The following is a 23,185-nucleotide window of genomic DNA, read 5'->3' as shown; positions in this document are numbered from 1 at the left end:
TGAGCAATAAGGGAGATGTGTGGGTTTTGAAAACAGGAGCTAACTTCATGTCAAGTTCCCACCAGAACAGAAACAAAGCTCTGTCTCCTCCCCCATCTCCTTCCTCTCACTTTCTCCCCAGGACAAGAGTTGGGATCTGGGATCTTACTGCTTCACTTGTGTGGAAAGAGGTTTGATGACACTAGCAGCTCCAGCTGTTCCAGGGTTGGAACTGGAGGTCCACAGGAAATCAGCTTATTAGTCTGCAAACCCTCCTCCTGGTTGTCCAGCCATACACTGTTGGTGTGAAAATAACTATTTCAATGGCCAAGGATGGAAAATAATGATTTAATTGGGGCAAGGGGGATGCACTCCACTAATGCTGACTACAGACTTGGCAGAAAGCAACCGTATTTCTCCTTGGTCTGGGGAGCATGTGTGATCTGGTAGGGGGAGGTGTTGGACATCTGGAGCGATTTAGCAGTGTTGTGCTCTTTTGTTTGCTGGGCTTTAGCTCATGTGTAAACGCAAATTCCCCCAAAGAAGCGGAAGGCGATGGATGGAGAAAGTGAAACTCGCCCCTTATTCTGAGCAGGAACACATTGTGTTTGGCCGCTCTGCTTCTGCGTGACCCGTTCTAGTGATTCTGAATTGAAGTTGAGTCAAGACAGCGTGCTGGACTTGCTGAGCCGATGGGCTCGACTGTTCTGGCAGCTCCTGTGTTCCTACCGTGCGGAAAAAGATCATCTGAACTTTCCTGACAGGCCAAAAATGTTTCAAGATGGATTTGGGGTGAAGGTCAGGTCAGTTCTTATTTTATCCAGACCAGGTTGGCCTCTATTTGAGAGACATATTTTGCCCTCTTGCCCTTGATGCCAAAACACCAATGAGTCTTTATCTATATTATATTGTACTCAGGTTATGGATCCAATCCTTTTGCGGTCACAGTCAATGGCAAACTCATGTGAGAAGGATCAGGTTTCTATCTACTCATGCTACTATAATTTTGGGGCTACTCTATTCTTAGGAAGAACATAGAATGTTTGCAAGGTATACATAGATATTAAACACATCCTCTTTTTGGGGAAGTATATCCAACATTTATAGGAGGGGGATTTATGCAATATAAACCTATGTAGACGATTGCATATAGTTTTGGGAATCAGGAAGTCCTGAGTTCTAATCCCAGTTCTGCCACAGATTTACCTTGGCCAAGTCATTTAACCTCTCTGTTTCAGTTTGCTTGCCCATCAAAAAGGGATAGGAATATTAACCCACCCAAGAAGGGCTTGTGAAGATTAATCAATAAATGTTCCGTGCGTTGAAAGATTTTGGTTAGATTCTTCAGTCTAGAGAACAAAGTGGCTGGAAACTAAAGCTAGTTAAATTCAGATTTGAAATAAGGCGCAGGGTTTTTTTTTTTTTAAGTGATGGTAATTAACCATTGGATAAACTTACCAAGGGATGTGATGGAGAATCTACCACATGGCATCTTTATGTCACGACTGGGTATCTTCTGAAAGATACACTCTAGGCTTGACCAGCAACTGGATGTAGGAATTGCTGGGTGAAATTTCCTGGCCTGTGCTATGCAGGAGGTCAGACTAGATAATTACAATGATCTATGACTGTATGAATACAAAGGATCTGATTTGCAGAAGCACTGAGTGTCTCCAACTCCAGTTGGAGCCACTGAGCTGCAGGCATGCATGTTATTATTCTTACTAGCTAGCCATGATGGGGGCTGGGGGTGGGCAGACAGATAGGGACGTGAAATGATCTTGTACTCCTAAAACCATCCTGTGAGCTCCATGCTACCGATTTAAACATTTCAAAAACTGAAGTAACTGGTGGTGATGGTGATAACAGATAAATAAGGGTGAGGATCTTTCCACTGAGGTTGGAGAGCCCTGCAGACCAGCTGTCTCCTTCCCATTTGTACCGGCCAGGCTTCTGGGCTGAGAGAAGCTAATCAGGAGACCCTCATGGGGAGAGAGGCGTGTTATTTAATTAGCCTTACAATGGACTGACTTGGAGACACGTGGTGGCTCTAAGAGAGGGAGATAGATGTCCTTTTAGCTGGGCTAATTGTTAGGAAATAGCGGGGTCTTTGTTCAGGCCTAGCATGCGGCCTGTGATCTCTCAGAGCCCAGGGGCTGCCCCGCTTATAATTTTAGACAGATCTATTCAGGCTTGCTCTGTAGCGCAAGGCAGAACAAGAGCGGCATTGTTGTGCGGCCAGGATTGCCGTCCAAAACACCCACCCTGAAAAATGCAAACACGTGTAGAGCGGAGTATTTTCTCGGCCATTTATTCTCTATAAGGCAGGGCTGCCAAGCGGAGACAATTGGGAGGGGTGAGATTTCCAATGTGGAGAGCACCAAGCAAGACTTTTTTTTGTTAAATGCACACAGACAAAATCCTTTACTGCGAGAGTGAGGAGCTCATTAGAAACAGCTCCCGAATAAGCATCTCCTTTCTGAAGGAGCAGATCTGGCAGAGGATAGATTAGGACTTTACTGGGACTGGGCCTACTCAAAACGCCAGCCGCAAACTAGCCAAGGGCCTGATCCTGCAGCTCCGTAGATAGGCAGCTGGTGTGCCGGAAACACAGCTTGTTACACTAATCGTAATCCTTAGCTTGAGCTTCCTCCATCTGTGTGTTGCGTCCACCTGTTGTGTCTCATCAGATGTTTGATTGACATCTCTCTGTGGCAGGGACTGTCTTTCCATACTATGTGTGTACAGCCCCTGGCACAGTGGGGCCCTGTTTCCTGATTGGGGCCTCCTGCTGCTACTCCGATAGGAAAGATGACTAACCATAATTCTCCCTCTAGTGAGTCTTTCCATTAAAGCCAGTGTAAAGGTTCTCTCTCAATCTAAGTAATTACACAGCCCCCACAACTTCAGGAGCTCAGCGCTTCCCAGGTACTTATGGATTGATTTTTACAACACCCCTGCAAAGCAGGAAAGTATTATTATTATAGTAAAGATTGGGAACTGGGACACACAGAATGATCTGCACAAGGTCACAGAGGATGTATCTGACATCACTAGGAATTGATCTTGCAACAGCTGAGTGGGGCTGGGCTGTTTTCCCATCCTCTGAGAATATTCAGGGTTTTGAAAAATGTTTTGGTCTGGAATCGGGATGAAAAGTCAAACTCTCAACATTTTCAGGGACCAGCAAACTGGAAAAAAAATGTCAGTTCAGGTCAATTGAAATGTTTCATTCCAATTTGCCACCTTTTTTCTGTGTAACTTTTCTTAGTGTTAATTACGTTAAATTTCAAAATGAAAAGTTGTTTTGAAATGCCCCTCGCCCCTCCCCTCCCCTTCCACCGAAACGTTTTGTTTCAAAAATGTGGACACTTTTTTCAACTTTTTTTTTTCAAATTGGGAAATTCATTGAAACTGACCCATTCCCGTGACCCAAAAAAGAGCTCTGTGGACCCCAAAACTTGTCTCTCTCATCAACCAAAGTTGTCCACGATAAGATATTCCCTCACCAGCCTTGTCTGTCCCATTCCCTTGAACTGTTTTGGTTTCAGTGAATCAGCATTTTTCAATGAAAATACACATTGTCAGAAAATTCCTCAGTAGCTCTTCTCCTGAGCCCCTGACTGGTGCCTTCCCCACATGGCCATCCTTAGGGTGTTGAGGGATGTGTTCACTTCCTGAACCACTCATGTTCATTTTGCTCATACGGCTGAAGCATTCAACGTGCACAATTATATCTGTTCGATGGCTGCAGTTTCTTAGGCTGAGTATTGTATTAGGCTGAGCTTTGGGCTTGGACTGTCTGACTGCCAGTGCCCTCATGGAAACAAATTGCGGTTCTCCTGTGATCCCTCTTGGAGTGAAGTTGTTAAATAACCATGACGAAGCAGAGAAATATGCATTCCAAATAGCTGTTTGCTGTGTGGAAAATGTCCCCCTGGTTTGTCAGAGTAGTAGTAGCGTGTGATTCCATTGCACATTTGGGAACAAAAATCCCAATTTCTCTGTGGGAGAGGATAACAGAGCAGATTAAATCTACAATCTGGGATGAAGGGAGAGGCTGGGCAATGTATAGAGATGAACTCAGAATAAGAATCAGAATTTCCCCGAAGTCCAAGTGGGGTCAGACCTGGCATTCCAGTCTAGACTCGTTTCTAGCAATACAGCGTGAGTGTGTTCTCTATTCGTTCACTGCCAGAGTGAATGCCAAAATCAAAGTCACAAGCATAAATAAGTTCTCTGGGTCTCAGCCTGGCTCCATTTGTTCATATTACAAAGCTACTGAGCTTGTTGACGTACTTCACAAACATTTGATGCTCTTGGCTCCAAAGAAGCCCAGGGCTGGACTAGCAGGGATGCTGCATATTGGCCCTGAGTGTGTGGGTGACCCTGAGAATGGAATAATGGCAAGTCAGGATGGAGGTGCGTTGGCATGTGGTGAGGAAGGCAAGGTGCTTGTTGTGTTTGGAGTAATTGTGAGGAGTCTAGAGCTAAGTAACGAAAAAGCCGGGATACTTTTATTAGGAGTTCAATGCAACTGCCTGAGCAGGTGAGTTGGAACAGTCTGTGAGCAGCTAGTACTTCAGGGTGGGTTACAAAGATTTCCACCCACACAGCTCTCCAAGCAGGGTAATGAATGAGTGCCAATGTGCCCCACTAATGAACTTCAACAGGAAGAGTTACCTTGCCAGGACACCGACTGGCTACTCATGGTGAAACCAAAGCCAAGAGTCTCCTTCCAATTATTCCGTTTCAGTACGCTCCAGAGGATCAAAGTTGTTACCCACCGATGGCTGTGTGGAGATCTGTGTGAACTGAAGTGGTGGCCAGTGTATAGCTGGGGGGGTTTCACAGCCGACATCAGGATGGTACCTTTGTGAGCCATCTCAGCTAAGAAGCTAATGAGTGGATGAGTAGTGGAGGCTGTCAGAGACAGTTCACCCATATGGGTGACTGGGCAACAAAATTCAATGTTCATAAATGCAAAGTAATACACATTGGAAAACATAATCCGAACTATACATATAAAATGATGGAGTCTAAATTAGCTGTTACCACTCAAGAAAGAGACTTTGGAGTCATTGTGGATAGTTCTCTGAACATATCCGCTCAGTGTGCAGTGGCAGTCAAAAAAAGCGAACAGAATGTTGGGAATCATCAAGAAAGGGATAGATAATAAGACAGAAAATATCATATTGCCTCTATATAAATCCATGGTATGCCCACATCTTTAATATTGCGTGCAGAAGTGGTTGCCACATCTCAAAAAAGATATATTAGAATTCAGAAAAGGGCAACAAAAATGATTAGGGGTATGGAATGGCTGCCGTACGAGGAGAGATGAATAAGATTGGGAAAGAGTTTGGAAAAGAGACAACTAAGGGGGGATATGATAGAGGTCTATAAAATCATGACTGGTGTGGAGAAAGTAAATAAGGAAGTGTTATTTACTCCTTCTCATAACACAAGAACTAGGGGGCACCAAATGAAATTAATAGGCAGCGGGTTTTAAAAAAAAACAGAAGGAAGTATTTCTTCACACAACACACAGTCAACCTGTGAAACTCCTCGCCAGAGGATGTTGTGAAGGCCAAGACTATCACAGGGTTTAAAAAAGAAATAGATAAGTTCATGGAGGATAGATCCATCAATGGCTATTTGCCAGGATGAGCAGGGATGGTGTCCCTAGTCTCTGTTTGCCAGAAGCTGGGAATGGGCGGTAGGGGATGGATCATTTGATGATTACCTGTTCTGTTCATTCCCTCTGGAGCACCTGTCATTGGCCACTGTCGGAAGACAGGACACTGGGTTAGATGGACCTTTGCTCTGACCCAGTATGACTGTTCTTATGTTCTTAGATCTGCACTGAGGGACAATTAGGGAAAGCTTGGGTGATAATTGTCATCCAGATCTTGGTTCACTGGGGATCTCCGGAGCTCAAGTGTATGAGTCTTTCTAGGTTCTTATGGTAAGATGCAAGTTGCCTACATCCTCTGTGAATCACAGACCTGTAACACACAGCAATAGTGGGTCCTGGGAGTCGCGGGCCAGAGCAGTTTGAATGCTGGAGACGCCCCCATTTATGTGCCATGTTAGCTGAAATTGGGGACCAAACTAGGAACTTCAAAACGTAAGTCTCTGCAGCTCAAGCTGTGGGCCCCGTAACAGACTGCGGTTCCCTGCGGACCAGGAGGGACACACAGCATATGCTGACTAATGGGTTAGACTTACCATGCTGCTTCCTGTCTGTAAAGAAAAGACTTGGGTCACCAGGCTGCCAATCCAGCCCCATTTACCAGCATAAACCAACCGTCTCTAATGCTTCCCAGCTATTCCGGTGCGTGAAAGAATTTCTCATATCGTTTTAAATTCCGGGAAAGGTATCTCCCTGAGGAACGCACATGGCAGCCGCTTACTTTTTCCTCTCATTGCTGGGTGTGGAGCTGGTGAAAGGCAACCTCCTCCCTTGCTTTTTTCCTTTCTTGGGGAGGTGACCGCTGTGCTTTCCCTCAGTGACCCTCTTGCAATAAATCCTTTCATGTCTCTGTTTCCCCTTGGAATCACATGCCATTTGTTCCCTTTGCTCCTGATTTTTGTCTGATGCCCTCTGGATATTGTTTACTTGACAGGTCATCAAACCGAGGCCCTGGCCACTTGCAGCCATTAAGAAAATCTCATTGCAATTTTGGGCCGGGCTTCAATTTGGCTAATTACATTCTGCTATAAATAGCCCCCTGCAGTTTTAATTGGCTAAGGTAGTCTTAATTTCCTGTCCTTAACTGCTGCGTGGTGGTGTTGTGCGCTGTTAAAACAGCTGCTGTGTTTCACCCCAGACCTGACTGCATCTCAGGGGTTGAGGGGAGGGAGTGGAAGTGATTCCTTTATGCAGTCAGTAGGACATCATTTTGAGAATGTGTTCTCTCCTCGGCAATAAGAGAAGGAAAATTTGGAGGAGGGGAGAAGAGGGGGGCATTACAGCTGCATAAAACCTGGAAGTTCGCAGAATAGCTACTTTCATACTGTAGTTTGGCTCTGCCAAATTGAAAGGGCCAGAACCAGAAAGACATGCTGGGAAGAGCAGTATTGCTAACCCCAAGTCACGAATGAGGCCCCAATCTGTGACACCTTTCACCAACACTAAATTCCTTTACTGTTGTTATTATGTAAAAAAAACAAAACAAAGGCCTCACTGGGAACAAGGGGACTTTGTCTGCCCTTTCTTTGTTCCAAAGGACTGAGAAACAACCGGGTTCCATTGTAGAAGGAGGGCAAATGGTTATCTCTGAACAACAGCAGAATCTTTTTAACATATCAGTGAGAAGAGGGCCCATTCTCAACATCTCAGCTGCGAGATCATGTCCTCCACTGTAGGAGAGAAGCTTAATGGTGATGAACATTCAGTAACGAGAGAGCCTGGAAAGAAAGGGGAATCTTGAATGTTCAAGAGGAAAGATTGCAAACAGGAATTGGTCTGGCAAGGGCTGAGGCTAACTTGAACGCAAATGGTCACATCCCAACTGAAGAAACTACTCAGTGGACTTTTTCCATGCCTTCCCAAACACACACACACAGCCCTTGAGTGTCTCAGCTGGAGTTCAAAGCCGAGGCTTTCATGTCTCAAGCTCTGAAATGAGCCCACATTAAGGCAACAATGAGGCTGTTGCTGGTCTGAAAGAGAGAGGCTGCTCTACTAGGAATTTTCTAGCTGCAGCCTCTCAGATGTTCCCTTCTCTCCTGATCTTGTGGGTTCTCCTACCAATACTGTCTCCAGCTCTGGTTTTCCAGAATTTGTGGTTGGATTTTAGTGCCTCCTTTTCATCCCTGGAGCAGTGAAGGGGAACAGAAGTTTGGGGGAGCAAGAAGCTACTACGACCATGCTGTGACCTCATCTTGTTAATTTGGCTGGGCCAGAATGTAGTGGGGAGTCCAAGAATCTGCGCATATGCCTAAATATACTTCCTAAGAAAAACCTCTTCATTGCATGTGACCAGAAGAGAAGATGCTCGCTTCAGGTGCTCGGGATCCCAGCCAGTCCATGGAATTTTATCACCTGAAGTAAGATTATTGCCCCGTGAGACTAGGGCTAGACTACAGGAGATGAGGGCTTTGGCCCCTCTGGCAGAGTTTAATTCTCCTGCCTGTCATTATAGCACTCTGCATATCCCACTGGCTGACCCTTCCACGCTCCCTCCTAGGTACATTCTCATGGGTGATGTTGACAGCCCATCCCCATCAGCCAGCCACTGGGGCAAGACTCTGAGCATGTCTCGTCTTGTAGCATGTGTCATCTTCTGTTTCATTCTGAGGATTGTGGTTTGCTGCAGGGGGCCGGGGCTCAATGTGAACAGCCTGGATTATCGAACGCCGCTGAATGGTTGGGTCATTTTAATACTGTGGGGACCGCAGGTGCACTTTGATGGCTTCATCATTACAGCCAAAAGTCTGCAGCCAGCTATGTAATCGGTCTCCCCCTCCCCCAACACACCATTCCCCATAGCAAATTACAGCATGCATGTATATATGCTCACACATACATAGTCCTTGAGGTTACAGCATTCCTGGGAAACATAGGAAGGGAAAGATTATCGGCCTGTGTAAATTGCATCATGTTTCCCTTCCCAGGCCTGCACTGGAACAAGTCCGACAGAAGGGCAGCTGTTTCTTTTGCATCAGCTTTTGATTTTGAACTGGAAAGGTTCTGCTCTACCCTCCTTTCTTTGTTACTCATCTCCACTTTGTCTCTCTCCCTGTTTCCCAGTTATACCAGGAGAAGAGCAAAACTAAAATAAAAATCTACAAAGAGAGCAAAAGGGAAATACAAGCCCTCAGCCCAGCATCTCATTAACAGAGGAACAGGGTGAAATGAGAACCGTGTAGTGCTATCGATCACGCTTTTTCAGGTTCAGAGTTCCAGTTTTATTGCTGCATTAGATACCGAAGAAGAATGATTATCACTTGTGCACAGCTTTTCATATGCAGGTCTCAAAGCACTTTTCAAAAGTGGGTAGGAATTAGCATTCTTGTGGGGAAACTGAGGCATGGAGTGGTTCAGGGACTGACTTTTTTGAGCTCAAGCAGTGAATCAGAGGCTGAGCTGGGAATAAAATCCAGCAGCCTGGTTCTCATTTGTGCTAGTGTTCCATTGCTAGAGTGGGGTAAAGGGGGTTTAGGTGCCTAAAGACGGGTGCTTAGTAAGATTATGAAAAGCACTGAAGTGGATTTCGCCCCTGATGCTAGATCTGCAAATGGACTTGGGCGTGGCAATGCTGGTGCGGTAGGTGTGCTACAGTACCAGGCCCCTCAATATGCCTAGTGTGAGAATCCTGCCAAGGCTTTGGTGTGAAATAAGGTGCCAAACAGCTCCATGGCATCCGAATGCAGGCAGTTTTGCCCATGCTCACAGGCGGAAGCTTAGGTGCCTACAGGATTTTACCAGTAGAAACTTAAGAGCAATGGGAATTTAGGCACCTATGGGGTTGGGCAGCAGCTGAGTGGGGGTTTTGAGTGGTGCCTAAATCTTTTTGTGGTTATAGCCTTTAAGTTTAATTGACTGTCAATCTGCTTCTTTAGGCACCTAAACACATGGAAAATTTGGCCATTAGTGAGAATCAAGCCCCATGGCTCCTGACTCCCAACTCTGTATCCTTGTTATTCAACTCCACTGCCTCCTAAGCCACATGGCTCTTGCCTCTAGAAATGTGCTCTAGGTCAATGGTAAAACTACCACTAGGGACAGCTAGAAATAGCCCTGAGCTACCAAGTTTATATCTGCATCTAGACATAGGTAAGTTTTGGAGATGAGTCGAGTCTAGTCAGATTCTTATACCTGTTAGGAATCGGGATTTTGGTTCATACCTTCCTAGATAATAGAGCTAGCCATGCAATTTGGATCCAAACTGCCTCCCGTTTCTGTGATGTTCAGATCTGGAATGGAAAATTCAGCCCAGCTCTGAGTAAAAGGATCCAGTCTCTTTCAGCGTATAACGGAGACTGTTCGCTTTTGAGAGTGAGAACCACAACGGCAGGTTGCTAAGGACATTTGTTTTGGTCTTCTTTGCACTTATACCGGTAAATTGACGTGACTCATAAGTTGTTTCTTGCTCTGCCGTTTGTGGTCTGAAGTTTTTGCTACCTATAAAACATATTTTATGTGAAAACCGAGATTCTTCTCTTCAGTTAAGTTCATGACACACTGGCATGATATTGATCTCAGATCTTTATAGCACCTTTCCAGCCCCTTTACAAACCAGCTGGGCAAACTAGAGCTGTACTGAATAACTTCCAACCATCCCAGGCATGCATGCCCCCACATGCGTGTGCACTCTCTCTATCCCTTTCTCTCCCCTCCCCATGCACACACACACACACAAACTCCAGAATACACATACATTTCCGCCCTCCCCCCCACAATCCCATCAGCATGCATGCACTTCCCTGAGCATACATGCCACGCACACAGCCAATGAATGCAGCCACTTCTGGTATGGAGTGCATCAGGCTGTGTAACCGTGCACTGCAACTCTGACAGTTCAGGTGAGGGAGTGAACGGTACCATCTTCTTCTGAAACTGCAGAAGGAATGCAGTTGTCTTGGATTTGACAAGAAGTCATCTTGGATCATCAAAGGTGTCTCCATGGAGTAGCTTGCCATGACGAGTGGTGTTTTCTCATTGAGTCCTAGTCAAAGATTCCTAGTGCTGTTTTTTATATAAACAAACATCTTTTTGTTCAGGTTTTAGCTGTGAACAGACGCTCTGGGTGACAGAAGGCTGTATGAAGGCATGTAGCCATGCAGTTATCTCCTAGTTGGGCCTGAGCCATAGCCCACTGAAATCAATGGAGAGTGTGTCCATTGACTTCAATGGGCTTTGGCTCAAACAGCTATGTGTATATCTGAGACCAAACTGTGGTATCATCCCCATAGTCTTCTCTGCTTATTTTTATCCATCTCTCCTTGAAAAGACCTATAGGATTTCATAGAGAATGCTAGGGATAGGATGGCTTAATTGCTCTATAGAATGGAGCTGCTTCTCTATTCAATTCTCCCTAGGTTTTCAGAGTAAGTTCTGTAGCATCGTAGTGGGGAGCAGCCTGATTCAATTCTATAGGACTTTTTCCGGGGACGTTCCTCTCCAACCCCACCCTAGAGAAGGGGCTGGAACTTTCTCTCCAGCCAGCTGCTAGATGGGACTCGTTTCCCCTCCCAGCACTGTATGGATAGGGCATGGGACCTTCTCCCCATGCACCCTAATGGGAGAGGCATGGGACTTTCCCTCTCTTCAGACCCTATCTATGGGGCATGGGACTTTACCGGAACATGGGGCCTTCCCCCTAGCCGGACCCTCTAGTGGGGCAGGGAACTTCCCCTCCCCGCATCGGCTGGGTGGGGCAAGGCCCATCTCCATTGTGGAGGGGCTGGTGCGCCCTGCCCTCTCCAAGGCGCCCGGAACCCTGCGCGCCTCTCTGGGCTTTTGAGGCCGGCTGGGCGGAGGAAGCCGGGTCCCTCCCCCGGCCGCTGTCACTGAAGCTGAGCCCGGCCCATCTCCCTCCCCTTCCCTGCAGCCTGGAGCTCCTCACCCCAACCGCTGCTCGCTGGGCTGGGGGTGAGGGGGGGGGGCGCGACTCAGCTGCGGCGGCAGTGAGAAGATCCGCCCCAGAAGAATAAGAGCGAGGGAGTGCGGAAGGCAGCGAAAAGAGAAAGAGATACCGACCCCGTCGGGCCGAGGAGGAGGAGAAGGGCCAGGCTGAGCGTGGGACCGGGGAAGGAGGGAGGGGAGGAGAGACGCTCCCCCTTCTTCTCCAACTTTGCGCCAGGCAGGCAGGGGCGCACAGCACCCTTCCCAGTAGGGGCCCCGGGAATCCAGGCACCAACCTCTCCTCCCCCCACCCCCTGGACACTGACTATTTTAACATAAACCCGAGGGAAGCAGGGAGCGAACCATGAAGGCGGCGGTGGACCTGAAACCCACCCTGACCATCATCAAAACCGAGAAGGTGGATGTGGATTTCTTCCCTTCCCCGGGTAAGCTCGCCGGCGGCTGCCTCCCACCCCCACCGGAGCTAGGAGGGGGGGTGTCTGTGGAGAGGGAGGGGGGTAAGTTTCACGGCTGGGTCCTTGCTCTTGGGGGCTCTGCGTGGGGGTAGATTAGTACATTTCACTGGTTCTGGTCTGTGCGCTCTGATCCTGGCTCGGGTTATTAAATTTCACTGTTGGAACCTTAGGTCTGGGGTCTTGGCTTTTGGGGGGACACGGGGTTAATTTTACGACTGGATCCTTTGGGCACTGATTTGGGATCTTTGGTGCTTGGGATTCATTTCCCTGCTGGATCTATGCTGGGAGATGTATCGCCTGGTCCTGGGAAGGCGATCACAGAGGGAGAAGTGTGTGGTGTAGCTGCTGTCGGTCTCTAGCTGAAGTTCATTAGGAGGGTTGGTTGCGGGTCTGTTCCATTGCGGCCCCTTAGGTTCTGTTTGACCAGGTTCTAAGACTCTTGTCCCCTGGGATTCATGAGAATCTTTTCCCTCGGTGCAGTTTATTTTTGCAGCTGTTCTTTTAGGAGGTGGGAGATGGGGGTAAAATATTTGCCTTGCGAGTTTTGCAAAATGTGTGGGCTGAAATTGTAACCACCCTCCACTCCCCCCCCCCCAAACTTTTATTGTAACGGGATCTGCTGCGGGCGACCTCTTCCCTTTCCCCTCCCTCCCTCATAACTCCCTGTATACAAGCCTGAGGAATCGAGACACGCATTTAGGGAAGATGGGGATAAAGCAAAATGTTCTGATCTTGGATCAGTTGGAAGACTGTTTTATTGCCTACACGAATGCTTCTCTCACGTGGTTCTCCCTGCTCTAGCTGGTTTGTTAGACTTAGCGAGGGACATCTGACTAGGGAGAGATTTGGAGAAGGGGAAGCTTTGATCCCTTTTACACAGAGAACCCACCTCTCTCCCTCATTCAAATATCAGAGTGATTGTATTACTGAGGCAGCTCTTAGTGGCTCAAGCAAGATCCTGGAAATATCTTGTGCTCACCAAATCCGAAGCCTAGCATGTGGGCCCCATCCGCAAACACGTTAAACATTTAAACCAGAGAGCATTGCTGCTGCTGTTGCTTCTCTCTCTTTCCCTGGAGAATTTGTGTGCTGGGAGGGGGTGCTGATGTTATCTTGAGAGGGAGTTTCAATCACATGTTGCTATGTGTTTATTGTTACCCGCTTTAAGTTTAGCTACTGCTCTCTGTGGTTAACACTAATAGTTCAACCTCTGCCATAATAAGGGCTGCTGTTCTCCTTCTAACCTCATTTCACTTGCTTCTCTGTCCCCCAACGCTAAAGCAACGTCTATTTCAGCTTTTGTTGGGGGAGCGGGTAGGTCTTTAATCACGAAAGGGCCTGCAGCGAAACGTTTCCGTCTAGGTTCAAGGGGGGGGGGGTAAGCTCAGCCCCATTGCTTCTCTCCATTGCTAGACTAGTGGCAAGATCTCCTGTTGATTGAAATTGGCGTTTCTGGCTTTTGTAGGGTACCAGTGTAATAAGTAAATAAACCAGTCCGAGAGTTCTGCATTTCTTGGCCAGTTATTGAGGTTCTAGGAAATCCAGTCTGGGGTCTGTTCCTGCCAGTTGACGTGCTTTCAGGCTACATGTGGGAAATGAAGTGACAGCTGACAGTAAAAATACAAGGGGCCGGCATGGTTTAGTGGTTAGCATGCAGAGATAAACTACAAGCTGGTATCAGATCAGCTTGTCTGGAGATAGCTACAGTAAATCAATACATGCATAGGCTGCACAACATCACATGCAAGTGCAACATATTTAACAGGCATCCATCCATATGCAGTACCTAGATGTATATGCAGCCTGATTTTTCAAAGGCAACTTCAGTGGTAATTTGCAGATGCTCACCACCTCTGGCAATCAAACCAGTGATGTCTATGGCTCTGTAATATTGCAATACTGGATACAAATTTCAAAAGCACCTAAGTCCCATTTTCAAAAGCAATTTGGGCACTTAAGAGTCTAAGTCTCATTGAAAGCCAATGGGAATTAGGCTCTTAATGGCCAGAGTTTTAAAGGTATTTAAGCACCGAAAGATGCAGATAAGTGGAATTTTCAAAAGTGGTGACGCAGGTTTGACGCCTAACTTCCACTGATTTCAATGGGACTTCGGCCCTCTTTTGAAAATCCCTATCTGCATCTTTAGGTGCCTAAAAACATTTAAAAGTCTGTCCCAAAATCACTTTTGACGTTGTTAGCCATTTAGGCCTACTTCTACAAGCTCTGGTTACGAGAGTCCTTAAACAAAAGATTATTCCCATGTTTAAGGAATACTGTTCCTTTGTTCTGCAAAGTAAAGGCAGGGAGATATGATGAGCAGAGGTATCTGGATTTACTGGGGATATTTGTATGGAGGGGCTGGGGGATTTATTTTGTCTCTCTACCCATACTAAGGTGTCTGTTTAAATTTTAACATCTCCGGGCACTAGTCAGTGACAGTCGTCTTTGCCATTTGCCCAATTCTGCTCTGCACCCATTCGGTAGTTTTGGGATTGATGGAGTTCCATGCAGGTAAGGTGAGAGCAGAATTCTGCCCTGCTCAAGTTGTTTGGAGCTGTTTGGAGAGAGAACCTTTTCCCATTGGTTTCATTAAGCTGAGTTTCTTTTCTGTACATTAACAAGCCCATTAAAGTTTAAACCTGATTCTTCCTGTGCATTTGAGGATTGCAGGCATTTTTTAACAGTTGACCCCAAGTTCAAACTTTGGCTGAAAGAACACTAAAAAATGAGATGACTTCCTATCGCGTGTAGTTCCCGTTGCTTCTGTTTTGGTGGTTGTACTGCTCTTGTGAGCCAAAGTCAGTGCTGTCAGTTAGGCAGCTTAACCCTTTTCCTCCCTTAACTTTTAAAAGAAAAGCTGAAACTTTCCTTCATGTAGTTTAATGAATGTCAAGATCACGGGGTGGAGCTGGACTGCTGTCTCTGGAAGCTGCTGCTGATGCTCTGTCCATAGAACCTTAGACTCCCCCATCCTTACCCTCTGAGGCTGCCAACAAAGGTGGCAGTGTTTCGGGATATGGACATTTGCTTCACTAGGAATGGACAGAGACCAGCAACTCCTTTCTAATAGGACAACGAACATCGATGATGCCAACTTTTGGTCACTACTGAACAAGGTGAAAGATTCTGTCTCCTTTTATCGGTCCCTGACCCATCTAGTCTTCCTGCTGCTTGGTTGTTTTTGCCTTCTGTGAGTCACCCTGTTATCTGCCGGCTTAATTGTATGCAGTGAGAATTGCTGCAGTCTTAGTTTATTTCAGTGCACCAACAGTGTTGAATATGCCAGGTGCCTGACGCTCTTGTAAAACAATGAAGATGCATGGGCTGGGCTGATAGCCGGGGAAAGCTCTTCCCACCCTTCACTTCCTCTCCCCCTGACCCTGGAATAAAATCTTGCTCCCCTGTTCAACCCACCTCCACTCAGGAAAGTTAGATGGGATGTGTAGCATACTCTGATGGTTTAAAAGTAATGTGGGTTGCCTTTGACCAAGGGGTGCGAAGTTGTATGAAACTTGCCAAAATGAGATCCAGGCCTTGTTGCCAATGTGTGTGTGTGAGATGAGAAGTTGACTCAAATACCAGGGTGATGGGCATCTGTATAAAACCCTAGTTAGATAGGTAGATGTTGCATTTTAGGTGGGTTATCAGAGTAATAATTTAATACAACATTTCCATGTACAGTAGAGCCAGGTTAAATTCCAAATCCCTAACCAGCCTGCAGGGTGTACTTGGCAGGGCGTAGTTTGCCAGCCATTCTATAAAAGGTGGGGTACAGCTTACCAGTTTTTTAAAAAATAAAATAAAAGTGATTTAATATTGAAATTGGTAAACCCTGCCCTAGGTACATCCTTCTGTTTGCAGCAGCTCTGCAAACGCTGACCTAGCCTCTGTGGTTAGCGTAAAAAGCCACTTGGCAGCCCTGACTGAAAGCTGGGGACCTGTAATGGGACTCAGAAGAGAGGAGTTCATTTCTCCCTAATGAACTCTGTGACTTGTTGCCCTTGGGGTTTTCCACAGGTAACGGAGCAGCAAGACAGTAGAACAGTAAAGTGGGGAGAGATTGTGGCCTGATCTCTTCCTGCTCTTCCCAGTTTGATGTGGGTGTTGTGCTGAGTGGACTCGCTCCTTGTTTACACCAGAAGAAGAATCCATCCCTTTGTGGGCAGTGTAACAAACACTGTGTGGGAGCGCTGTCATGACATTATTTCCCATGCATATTCCTGAGCCCTGTAACCATGAATGCAATGACCCTCATTATTTCCCCTGGATCACGCAGGGGTGGCATCTTCATGATTGATTTTTATCTGGCAGAGCCCTTCACCCTGTTTATAGGGTTGGGATGAAATGGGCTTGGGTTCTTTCAGCAAGATTACTGTTAGGGAAGGGGAAGTGGAAAGCTTCGGTGTGGTATCTAATCCAGTGCACCATGTGAGGGGGCTCTGATCACCAGCATTTGGACATAGGGCCAAGATGCATCAAGTGGCTTAACTCTTCACTGGCAGGGTTGCGTCCTTCTGTTCTCCCCTCTTTAATGGCAAAAGCAATCTAGTGACCTAGCCAAGTAATTTAGGGGCTTTCCAAATGAAGGAAATCCTTCCGTGAGTGCACATATGCTTTGCATGTCTACAGTGCCTTCCCTAGCAGGATCTCAAAGTGCTTTGAAAGTATGAATGAATGGACCTTCACAACACCCCAGAGTTTAGTGTTCTGATCCCTATTTCCCAGGTGGGGAAACTGAGGCACAATGAAGAGACAGTGATTTGGTGGTGCAGTGAGTCTGGAGCAGGGCTGGGAATAGAAACAGTGAGGTCTGGCCACCCGGCCTATTGCCTACAAGACCATCTTTCATCCCTTGTAAAATGCAATGTTTACCCTGCTTCCTCTAGCAAGTGTAACAGGAGCACCTTCACTCACTGGACCTGCTATGTGCACTCTGAGGCTAGGGCAGGGGTGACTGGTGAATCAGCGGGGCAGTCTCATTCAAGGGGAGCCATCTGATTGGCCTAAGGGGAAGAACAATGGCATTGCTGTAGCTACTCAGAAGAAAGCTATTCCTGAATTGCTCTTTAGGCCCGCAGAACTTTTTTCCATTCACTTCCTCTGTGTGTGTGTGTGGGGGGGAAGATGGGGCATGAGGGGCCAGGTCATTGGTTATGATGAGGCAGTGCACCGCAGGGTCCTGGATGTACTCCAGAATCTTAAGCACTGGCTGCTGGGCTGTTCCCTTCAAAGCACATCCGCAGCAGAATCTGGGAATTAAGGTACCTGCTCCAGAACTGGGAGCATCCCTTGGGAGGAGGCAGTTGCTCAGATAGGTGAGCAGGTGGATTGCTGAGCTAGGTGGGTAGATGGGAGGAAGGGAGGAGTGGGCAATAACTTTAGGGGAAGGGAGCAGATTTTCTTTCCCCACAGGGTGCTAACGAAGTCAGATCTGGTTCCACGTCATACACTCCTGTCATCCTTGGGCAGGGCTGTGCCATTCGGCTGTTCTCTGGATCCACAGCATCCTTTGTTTCCCTACTGATTTTAAGGGACCTTCTACCTCCTACTTACAACATCTTTCATCCCCGTGCACTGTACTGATCACCAGTGCTCAAATGCAGCCACCAATGGGGATGAAGCACTGTCACGGTCTCTTTGCTTCTAGTTATTCTATGACAATTTCCTCATTATACCTTGGTATTCTTATTTGTATTATAATAGTGCCTAAGGATCCCAATTGAGACAAGTGCCCCATTGTGCTAGCTGCTGTCCGCACACATAATGAGAGTCTTGTCTTTGCCCTGAAGAGCTTGCCCTATAAGCCAACAAAAGGTGGGAAAAGAAACAGTGGCACAAATAGGGGAAGTGACTTTTCTGAGGTCACACAGCAGAGCCAGGATTAGAACTCGGGTCTCCTGACAGCTAGGCCAATGCGCTACTCACTAGACACCACTGCCGCAAATAAAAGTCCCCGTGGATGATGGTATTTGCAAATGATAAGCAGGTGAAGGTATTTGCTCCGGGAGTGTTTTGCAAATTGTCTCCTTATGGTACTGTGCGAATACGTAGCAGCAGTGACGTGTGGTGTCTTGACTCATCAGTAATAACAATTTAATATTACAGATCTATCATGTAAGGTAGTTTGGAGCGGCAGTAGCTACGAGTGAAGTGCTTCACTATTGTATACGAGAGAGGTTCTGTAGCATCAGTTAACTCTTACCTTACCATAATGTGGGACTTGGGACTGGAAACATGAGAGGACTTTGGCCTAGGTTTTCAAAGGTATTGAAGCACCTAAAAATGCAAATAGAGATGATTTTTAAAAGTGCCAAAACTGGTTAGACGCCTGACTCCCATTGGAGAGTTTGATTATGTTTTCTCTGTGTTGCAGTTTATTTAACTGTAAAACATCTGTCTGCTAAGGGGAACGGCAGTCAAAAGGATTGTAATGTGAGAGATACTCGCGTGAAATGATGTTTGTTCTTTATTTCTTGTCCTTCATTTAAATAGTCACCTAGAATAATATGGCATATTTTGCTGTGTGTATGGAAAACAGAACAATATTTCCAGTCCAGAGGAGCAAAACCAACCTTCCTTTCTTGCACTTGGCTTTGCTTTTTGACAGAGAACTCAGATAACCATGTAATACCTGTGCAATTACAATGTAATTACATGGAGCATCCTCCAATTTGCCATGCCATTTCCATCTGCTGTAAATGGACAAACCTTATAAAATGAAGGAAGAATAAAGTAACATTTTGGTCTTTTGCTTTTCAGCTCTCCATGGAGAGAGAGTGTTTGCAGTCAAGTTTCAAGTTTCATGCCAGGCGTTGCACACCGATAGCTGACTGCTGCTGACTAGCTGGGGTTTGCATGCTCTCTGCCTGGAATAGGACAGACTGATATTTACAAGGAAACCAGCTAAAAGAAATGCTTCTGTAAAAGACTAGCTGTCACTCTGATCTGGCAGATCTGCTTTCCATGGTCAGACTTGGTACAAACCAATAGTCAAGTATAGCAAGACAAGTATATTACACGAGAAAAGATGCTCACATGTGTAGTGGATGCATCTTTAAACCTCTTCTGTGCCTGTCTCGCTGATCCACGAGGAAAACCCTTTTGCCTGAATTGGGGCAAATCTGTCACAAGATTATAACGATCCCAAATCCAAGGCAATGTATATTTTAAAAGGTTCCTCACTGCATTGGCCAGCAGTTCACTCAGAATAGTTTATTCTACTTCAAATATCTTATCTAAGAAGATACAGTGTTGTTATGGCAAGTGATTGCCCTCCTCCTGCCCATGGCAATTGAGAGGGGCAATTCAGAGTTAGCACTGTTGTTAAAATTGCCTGGATGAACTGCTGTGCTCCAGGAGAGGATCAAAATCTCCATAGTTGTACCAGTTTGGCTGCTTGCAAGACAACTGTCCAACTTTCCTTACACCTGGGAACAGAATCATTTACGACTGATTTAGGCAGAGGGATAGTCCAGAATTTTACATGCTTTGGGATCCAATCCTGCTTGCACTGATATCAGTGAACAGACTCCATTTATTTAGACACCAGCCCTTACTCAGGGCAGACAGTCAAGTTACAATCCAGCCCCAAGAGTATGTTCCTAGGAATTGATATGGCCCCCACTGGCTCAGTATCTGAGCACCTCCCAATCTGGAATGGATTTATCTTCACAACACTCCTGTGAGGTAGCGCAGTGCTGTTAGCCCCATTTTATAGATGGGAAATGGAGGCACAAAGAGGCTGAGGCCCAGTTCTTTAAAAGTATTTAGAATTAAAGATTTCAATGGGAGTTAAGCACCTTTTGAGGATCTGGGCCTAAGTGACTTGCCCAAGGTCACAAAGGGAGTCTGTAGCAGAGCAACACATTGAACCTGAGACCTCCACTAGTGCACTAACCATTGAACCATCCTTCCTCCAGCTCTGTCTGCTTTACAAGAAAGAAGATGCCTCCCCCCGTTCCGCATCAAACTTTCAGCTCGGCAAATGCTGCCTGGGATCTGAAAGCCAAACTGTGGGTCCCATTTACCTTCAGTGATACAGATCCAACAGCCAGAACTTCAGAGGATAGCTCTGCTGCTGGAGACAGAATGGCAGAGTCCCGTTTTCCTCCAGCTGTTCTGTCTTGCCCAGAGCAGCTACTCAGGGAGCAGGTGTGCGCTGAGTAAGAACATGCCTCTTTTAAAACAAGCAGAGTTTTCTGACTCACACTCACATCACACTGATGGTGTCCTCCATTCTCACTAGGTTGGATGCCGCTGAAGGGCTAAGGCTGAGCGTGAGCAGTCTGAGAGTCGGTCTCAGGGTTGGTGGAAGAGGAACCTTTGGGTTTTTTTGTCTTCACCACTTTGCCTGTATTTTTGCTTTTCTTGGTGCAGCCAGACGGGCAGAGGTCTAGTTTAAGGAAGAGATATTCTAGCCTATTGAGCTGCAGGGAGGTGGCTTATGGGGCTAAGCATCTGGTTTGCTGAACCTCTGTATCTTGAAACAACAGGTGTGAGTTCTCCCAGAGGCATTCTAGCCTTTTATTGTTCTGAGCTAGCCAGTTGGAGTTCCAGGTGTACTGGGTTATCAGCAGGGTTTGAACCATGAACCTGTGGTATAGACCTGAACCACTTGAGCAAGTAAAAGAACTCCTTTAGCTGCTAGTAGTAGTAGTAGGCTCTTATCCTCTGGTGGACCAGCCACTAGGGTGGCATCTTTCCTATACTCATCTGGTGTGAAACACATGGAGTTTACTGTATTTGGCTTTTTGTGGCAAGGTCTTAAAAGCTGATCTCCTGTCTGCTCATCATCTATATTACAGATCCCGTGGTCCTTTTGTAAGGGGGTCAACCCCACTATCCTTGGAGTGCATTTTCCATCCATCCCACTGCTGTCGCAGTGTGCTCTGTGCCATCTGTCTGCTTCTCCCCACCCCAGAAGTGGCTGCATTTCAGTCATGGTCCTTAACATCAGCCTTTTTTGGTGGGTGGGGGGAATGGGAGTCAGGTGTTAGAGACAGGAACGGGCCATCCTACCATGGGTTCTTTTTCACTTCTGTTTCTGAGCAGGGTTGATCCAAAAGAGGGGGAAGGAGGTTTGTGTCTTTTTACACTGTCAGGTGCCAACCATATGGACATTTTATCCAGTGTCAGGTGGGCAAATTGCCTGACTTCCTCAGAGACAGATGCCCAGTCTGTGAATGACACACATCTCTGAAATTCTCTGCCTCTTGACTACACACACCAACTCAGCCCGGCATCGGGGACAAGCCACTCAGGGCAGCTTCTAGATCCAGGGCATTTAATGTAATGTCCGCTGAAGTCAATGGCAAGATTCCTGCTGACTTCAACGGCTCTTGAATTGGGCCTTTTGCCATCAGGTGCAATGAACGTTCTCTAGCTGCTTCCAGTCATTGTCTGGGCTGGATCACAGGCAATTACATTCCATTGCTAGAGCTCAGCATTTCTTCCACTCGCCCTCTGTGTTTTCTCTTATATTGTCCTGTCTGGTTCGCTGTTTTGCCGGGCTTACCAAAACCAAATCTTGCATCCTTTAAGTGGCCAAGGGCCTGATCCTATGCCCATTGAAGTCAACGGCAGTCTGACCTATTGATCAAACTGTATTATTGTCAACAGCTTCCTTTCTAAGGCCCCATGCTACAGCGAGCTGTGTGTATGGCACCCGTGTGGAGCTGCTCTTGGATGCAGGGTGCTGCTTGCTCAGATCCAGTGGCAGGACCAGTCCCTAACTCTCCAGATTTGTAACATGGGGTATTTGAGCCTGGTGGGGTACAAGGCCAGCTCCACAGTTGGTGCAAATCAGCATAGCTCCATTGAAGCCGGTGGGACTACATGGATTCCCCCACCGCCTGGGATCTGGCTCTATATCTCGGCCCCTTTGTTCCTATTCCGTGACTAAGCTGCTCTCTGCCCTGTGTGGGTTTTTTTTTTTTTTTTTCATTGTGTAGTTTATAATCTTCCAAATAGATACAGAGAGAAATTTGTCTGCGGTGCTGGCCAAGAAGACTCCAGTTTTGCTGGCGTCGGGCCATGCTTACATCCACAGTCAAAATACTGCTGGTGAAACAATAAATATTTATTGATTCTTTAGCAAGCGCCTACATTTTTCCCAGGTGCAGTGGAATTTTTGGGGACCGCTCGAGTTCTAATGAGGCTGAATTTCTGATGCACCCGCCTTGCTGGATTTTTCTAGTATTTATTTTTGGCTCTGCTTATCACGAAACTGTGGTCCGACTCCGCTGTTTCCAATGATAATAGCTGAATGTTAATGTTGGATATGAAGAGAGCTTTTATTGCGGTCCTCTGTGAGATGATGCATTCAGTATTGCCTAGCTGCTGTGTTTACACCTGTGTCTCAAGTGGTGCAAACCCAAACTGATTTTATTCTAGTGATTGCTGCTAGCTGTGCTTGCAAATGGTAAGAATTCAGAGCCCAGCTCCGTAAACGCTTAAACATGAGTCACTTTACTCTAGTGAGTAACTGTTCCCCCCCCCCCCCCCCCAGCAGAAGTACAAAGTTCACAGTCCGGCCCAGAGAGACATACAAAAATAAAACTGGCAATCAGGTTGGATGTTGTTTAAACTACTGATGGGCCCCAAATTCTTATCTAGATCCCACTTTCCCCAGATTTCGAGAGCATTTGGATCCGGGGGGTGGGGAGGCAGATATTTGATTCTCAGCATTTGGATGTTGTGTTTTGCAGACAAAAACTGTACCTTAAGAGTTTGTACATGTAGGTGATGCTAAGTTATATGTGAATTCTGGTGGCTCATTTAAAATATGGCTGCCATAACAATCAGGGCTTCAGAGCTTGGGGTCCAAGTAGATATGCAGAAGTTTGGAGGTTTATTCCAGATGTACAGAGGCCTCCAAACCCTCTGGCCTCCAAACCGCCTCTTTCCTCTACGTGTGTCCCTACCTCCAGTATTCTCTTGGCATGGGGCAAGGTCATCCGCTCTGGCCTCTGTAGGAGAAAATGCTAGATCTCCATTCCCCTTCTCTGATGTCTTCCCTCCTCGTCACCCCACTTCTCAGGAGGCCTTGAGGGTTCACCCATCTTTCTCCCTGCTGAGGATGGAGGAGGTTTAGTATTTACCCCATTTTTGTCCCCCATCTCCCTTGGTCTCAGTCATGGCCCTACCTGACCCTTTG

The 23,185-nt window shown here is 46.6% G+C and overlaps 1 protein-coding gene across 5 annotated transcripts in view; it reads left to right on the top strand.

Moving 5' to 3' along the window:
• The window catches only part of ETS1 (ETS proto-oncogene 1, transcription factor), a 122,822-nt gene that overhangs the window by 37,344 nt on the left and 62,293 nt on the right, over positions 1–23,185 (top strand). Inside the window, exon 1 of one of the 5 annotated variants that reach the window (XM_034754497.1) lies at positions 11,521–12,000. The exons of the other annotated variants lie outside the window; for them this stretch is intronic. Within the exon in view, the coding sequence (XP_034610388.1) occupies positions 11,919–12,000 (82 nt within the window). The 5' untranslated portion in view covers positions 11,521–11,918. Of the gene's footprint in view, positions 1–11,520; positions 12,001–23,185 lie in introns of those variants that run through there. 5 annotated transcript variants of the gene reach the window in all.

The sequence above is a fragment of the Trachemys scripta genome, chromosome 21 (assembly GCF_013100865.1).
Source record: "Trachemys scripta elegans isolate TJP31775 chromosome 21, CAS_Tse_1.0, whole genome shotgun sequence".
NCBI lineage: Eukaryota > Metazoa > Chordata > Testudines > Emydidae > Trachemys > Trachemys scripta.
Note: the sequence above shows the minus strand (reverse complement) of the source record. Positions and strands in the feature narration are given on the sequence as shown.